The sequence below is a fragment of the Anoplopoma fimbria genome, chromosome 12, assembly GCF_027596085.1.
Source record: "Anoplopoma fimbria isolate UVic2021 breed Golden Eagle Sablefish chromosome 12, Afim_UVic_2022, whole genome shotgun sequence".
NCBI lineage: Eukaryota > Metazoa > Chordata > Actinopteri > Perciformes > Anoplopomatidae > Anoplopoma > Anoplopoma fimbria.
Window position 1 is genome coordinate 26,372,489 of NC_072460.1, and position 5,629 is coordinate 26,378,117.

The 5,629-nt window shown below is 43.3% G+C and overlaps 1 protein-coding gene across 1 annotated transcript in view; it reads left to right on the forward strand.

The window, feature by feature from the left end:
• Nucleotides 1–5,404, forward strand: part of LOC129100009 (IQ motif and SEC7 domain-containing protein 2-like) — a 35,184-nt gene extending 29,780 nt beyond the window's left edge. The window contains exons 16-19 of the mRNA XM_054609504.1: nucleotides 1,324–1,485; nucleotides 2,814–3,035; nucleotides 4,177–4,226; nucleotides 5,207–5,404. Of these exons, the coding sequence (XP_054465479.1) occupies nucleotides 1,324–1,485; nucleotides 2,814–3,035; nucleotides 4,177–4,226; nucleotides 5,207–5,404 (632 nt within the window). The remainder of the gene's footprint in view (nucleotides 1–1,323; nucleotides 1,486–2,813; nucleotides 3,036–4,176; nucleotides 4,227–5,206) is intronic.
• The last annotated feature ends 225 nt before the right edge of the window (nucleotides 5,405–5,629 follow it).

Consider the following 5,629-nt stretch of genomic DNA (forward strand, 5'->3'; position numbering starts at 1 on the left):
AGCCCCGCCCCCTTTCCCCCTCTGTGCTCCAATAGCAGTTGAGCAAACTTTGAACCGGGCAGAACCTCGACAACTTTCCCCTTTTCCTGTTATACTGAGATATAAAGTCACATGACATTGTTTATAGTCACAGTTACTATGAGGAAGCTTTATTTATATATATTATTTTATTAATTATGTGTTATTAAATTATTATTTATGAGCTAAATGTATTATATTTATTGATTTGTATTGGATTTGTATATATATATGTATATATATATGCATATATATATATACCAGTAAAAAAAAATATCAGTACACTAAAAATAAATTAAAAAGTTAGGGACCCTGGCAGTGTGGTGGTTGTGTAGTGAAGCTGCAGTGGTTGTTGTTGTCGTTGTTGTTGTTGTTGTTGTTGTTGTTGTTGTTGTTGTTGTTGTTGTTGTTGTTGTTGTTGACGACGGTTCTGGTTCTCCAGTTGGAGCTAAATGGGTCTTGGCAGTTTGTGCTGATGACTGTGACCAGGACAGATTGTCCCTTATGATTCATCAGCAGAAATCCAACAGCGACGGCTGGTGGTGTGTGTGTGTGTGTGTGTGTGTGTGTGTGTGTGTGTGTGTGTGTGTGTGTGTGTGTGTGTGTGTGTGTGTGTGTGTGTGTGTGTGTGTGTGTGTGTGTGTGTGTGTCTGATCCAGGGTCAGAGTCCAACATCAACAGATCTGTGTTTGGTTTATTTTACTGGAGAGATTCTGTGTTTTTATCTGAGCTCTTCAGTCAAAGTGATGTCACGTATTTAAGCACCAATCAGGACGCAGCGTTTGAATCAGAATCTGTTTTCTAGCTGTCAATCAAATCAAACCCACACAGTTCTGATGAAGCAGATACTAATCTGTCTTATGTGTCATGTTGCTGTTTTATACTATACGCTGTATTACTACATTTCACTTGTTTTGTATCATGTTATTGAGTTTTATTACTTTACATTACTACATTATTATTTAATATTCATACAGACAAACTCTAAGTATCATTACTTAATCAAATGTTTATTATTCTGTTGTTTCTGCTGATTTATTGTTTTCTTTTTTTTTATTCAAATCTTCTTATTTCTGTCCTTGTGCTGCTGCAACACTTTGACTTAACTTCTGTCTGGGAAAATTATAATAATTAGGAAATTTGCCAATTTGAGTCGGATGATTATTAAATAATCTTAATAAAAATATTATTAATTTAAAGCAAAAAGAGATTTTTTTTTCTTTTTTCTTCCATAACGCGTCTTCTTTCAGACCAGAGGAGGTAACTCATTTATCTAACCACTCTGTTTATGTGTTTTCTCCTCAGACTACCCTCACGGCATCAGGCTGACGTCGGCGAACCCCGGAGGAGAGAGGAAGGTTCTGATCGTCTTCACGGCTCCGAGCCAGCAGGACCGAGCTCGCTTCACCTCCGACCTCCGGGAGAGCATCGCCGAGGTTCAGGACATGGAGAAGTACCGGGTGGAGTGTAAGTGTCCCCGAGGCAGTATGTAGTAGTAGTACTAGTAGTATAAGTCACAACCGTTTCAGTACCAGTGGTAGTAGTAGTATATGTAAGGGGTAGTGGTGTTAGGGATCGTTGTCAATCCATCAGAGTGTGAATAAAGTTTTATTGACGATCGTTATCCTCCAATATTCAGTAAAATATGATCTCTGATAATGTTACTTTGTTAACAACCAATCCCGAGAAGAAAGAAGGAGTCAAGGAGTCGGGACAAACTCCTCATCCCGACTCCTCATCCTAACTCCTTGTCCTCATCCCGACTCCTTGTCCTCATCCCGACTCCTTGTCCCAACTCCTTGTCTTCATCATCCCGACTCCTTGTCCTCATCCCGACTCCTTGTCCCAACTCCTTGTCTTCATCCCGACTCCTTGTCCCAACTCCTTGTCTTCATCCCGACTCCTCGTCCCGACTCCTTGTCTTCATCCCGACTCCTCGTCCCGACTCCTTGTCTTCATCCCGACTCCTTGTCCTCATCCTGACTCCTTGTCTTCATCCCAACTCCTTGTCCTCATCCCGACTCCTTGTCCCAACTCCTTGTCTTCATCCCGACTCCTTGTCCCAACTCCTTGTCTTCATCCCGACTCCTCGTCCCGACTCCTTGTCTTCATCCCGACTCCTTGTCCTCATCCTGACTCCTTGTCTTCATCCCAACTCCTTGTCCTCATCCCGACTCCTTGTCCCAACTCCTTGTCTTCATCCCGACTCCTTGTCCCAACTCCTTGTCTTCATCCCGACTCCTCGTCCCGACTCCTTGTCTTCATCCCGACGTCCCGACTCCTTGTCTTCATCCCGACTCCTTGTCCCGACTCCTTGTCTTCATCCCGACTCCTCGTCCCGACTCCTTGTCCCAACTCCTTGTCTTCATCCCGACTCCTCGTCCCGACTCCTTGTCTTCATCCCGACTCCTTGTCCCAACTCCTTGTCTTCATCCCGACTCCTCATCCCGACTCCTTGTCCCAACATCCCTGTTTGTTTGTGTGTTTGTGTGTGTGTGTGCACGTCACTTTAGACAAAAGCAAGTAGTATCAGTAGTAGTAGTAGTAGTAGTAGTAGTAGTAGTAGTTGTAGTAGTAGTAGTAGTTGTAGTAGTTGTAGTAGTAGTTGTAGTAGTTGTAGTAGTAGTAGTTGTAGTAGTGTGTAGTAGTAGTAGTTGTAGTAGTTGTAGTAGTAGTAGTTGTAGTAGTTGTAGTAGTAGTAGTAGTAGTAGTAGTAGTAGTTGTAGTAGTTGTAGTAGTACTTTTTCTCTGTTTTGATCCACTGTATTTTAACGTCTCTTCTTTTCTCCCTGCAGCCGAGCTCGAGAAGCAGAAAGGTGTGATGCGTCCAGGTGTGTTGTCAGGGGGAGGACCCGGAGGCGGGGGGACGCCGGGGGGCGGAGCCAACGTCGGCGCCGCAAAGGGCGAGGTGGTGAACGGCACTCTGGGTAGGCCGAGCCTCGACGACACCTACGCCTCAGTGGACGGACTCAAACGCACGGCGCTCAGCTCCTCACTGAGAGACCTCTCAGAAACAGGTGAGGACGGGAAACACTGAGGTCCAAGTACAAGTACAAGTACAAGTACAAGTACAAGTACAAGTACAAGTACAAGTACACATACGAGCCCTTTATGTACTCGGTAAAAGAACAGGGTTTTTTGTGAGACGTGACTGAGATATTTTGCCGTTTCTGTTTACTGCAGCAGGTTTTTGTTTCTGTTATGACTCACTGACTCAAACCTACATATGTGGTCTTATGCAACTGATGAAATAATGATGAAATCTAAAATGGTAATAAAAAAGATGGAAGCAGAGCTGTGATGCTCCGACGCCGCCTAGTGGACAGCTATGAGAACTACAGCGTGACAGAGCTCAGAGGATTACTGGTGTTTAAAAAAGACTTTTAAAATGATTAACGATGAATTGATAACATATCAATATTGGTAGAGTTAATTAATCAATATCGGGATCAGTCTCGTATTGTGATTCTTGTGATTTCTGGTTATATGGAATTAATGTGGAATTATTATGGAATAAGTACAAAACACTTAAACCCAAGTATGAGGTCTGAATTCAAAAAGTAAAAATACAGAAGTAATATTTGTAAAATAAACTCTAAGTATTAAAAGTACATATTCACTATTTGCTCCTGATGGTACAATTATATAAGATATTACTGATACATTTTTTGTAAAAAAGGTTTATTTTGTAGCAATATATATATTTTTTTATATATATTTTTTGGGGGTTAAATCTCAATCTGCACAGTAACTAAAGATGTCAAACTCATTGGAGTAAAAAGTGTTTTATTTTCCTCTGACATGTTTAAAGTGTCAAATAAACTAATAACATTTTTTTATACAAGTACTTTAGTAAATGTACTCATAAACTGCTTAAAGAGATTATTCTGAATTTTAGGAAATATGCATTTTATGTCTGTGAGATACGAAGCTGCAATCAGGGCGTGGTTAGCCTAGCTTAGCATAAAGACTGGAAGCAGGGGGAAACTGCTAGCCTGTCTCAAAAAAGACACACCAACACATCTAGAGCTAAAATGATCATGTTGCATGTTATTTAATCTGAACACAAACAGAAATATATATATATATATTCTTTTAACGAGATTACCTGTTGGAACTTTTTCTCTTTAACCCTGCCTCATTCTGATTGGCTAACAGGGAAGCGAGGTCGTAGGAACAGTGTTGGGTCATTGGACAGTACCATTGAAGTAAGTTGGTCGTGGTGGGGGGGCAGGATGTGAACTCCCAGCATGCAGCAGCAGCAGCATGGCACGCACACGGTGGACTGCATGTTTGTGAATATTTCCATCTAAACGTTCCGTCGTGTTTCATCTTTTGTCTGGAATCTGAAACGTAGGAAGCGTTTTCCCACGGAGAAGATTCTGTGATCTCTGGAGATCCATCATTGCAGCTTTGGATGTTCATTATTTGCATATTTTTGTATTTGTCTGAACCAAAAGGCCAGCAGGTCTAGCGCCTTTGTCTTATTAACTCTTTCTTATTATTATTTCCTGCATGTCTGTCTTTAAATCTGCCTGTTTAACTCACTGACAACAAAGCTGCTGATTACAGTTCAGTTCATATACATGATCATTAAACTGTGAAAAATATGAAAATCAACAAATCTAAAGGAGAAAATCAGATGTGAAAATCACCTTGCACAACTTAAAAGACTTCCTAGTTGATTTGATGTGAGATTTCAGAGTTGATCTCCAAAATGAATCCCATTAATGAGACAAATAAACATTTTAATTGATAAATTTGGTCATTTTTGCACCAGAGTAGTGATTATTCTGCAGCAATGACAGCGACTCTGTGAGGCTGTTTTTTTTTTCAATCCGAAAGCTAACATGCTCACAATGCTAGCATGCTAATGTTCAGCAGGTGCAATGTATGCATGCTAACAGATGCTACTAATCTTTAACATGGAGAGTTGGCTTCTGTGAATTCCCAACAGGAAGCCGCCTCCGGTTCTGAAAAGAGAGAAGTAGAGTCATTTTCTCATAGACTTCTATACAACCAGAGGAGTCGCCCCCTGGTGGACAGTAGAGAGAATGCATCTTTAAGAAACTGCCTCTTTGGTTTCACTTTTCAGAACCGGAGGTTGCCGTCTGATCACTAGTCTGGTTCTGTATTTCATTCTCTTTCCTCCTCTCTTTGTTCCTCTCCTCCCTCCTCCTCCCCTCAGGGTTCCATTATTAGCAGCCCTCGTCCTCACCAGCAGCGCCCCCTGCTGGCCGGAGGTCTTTCCTACAGCCCCATGATGGTCCCTTCGTCTCCAGCAGCCTACCGGCCACACCGCCCAACTCAGAGCCCCGGTACAGGGGTGGGGGGTGGGCCGGGGCTCTGTCACAACCAGGGGGGATCACCACCTCCCCACTCGTGAGCGGGGGAGGGGCTGGGGGAGGCGGAGGGATGGCGGGTGGGGGAGGGCCGACTGGCGGCGGTCTGCTGGGGAACTTCTTTGGCAGCCGCAGAGGCAAGTGTCCTGGTCCCCTGACGATGACGTCACCGACTCCTCAGGGTCCTCCGAGTCCCCTGATGATATCATCGCCCCCCACTACCCCGCCCCCGCGCCTCCCATCGCCCACCCATCCTCCCCTTCCCCATG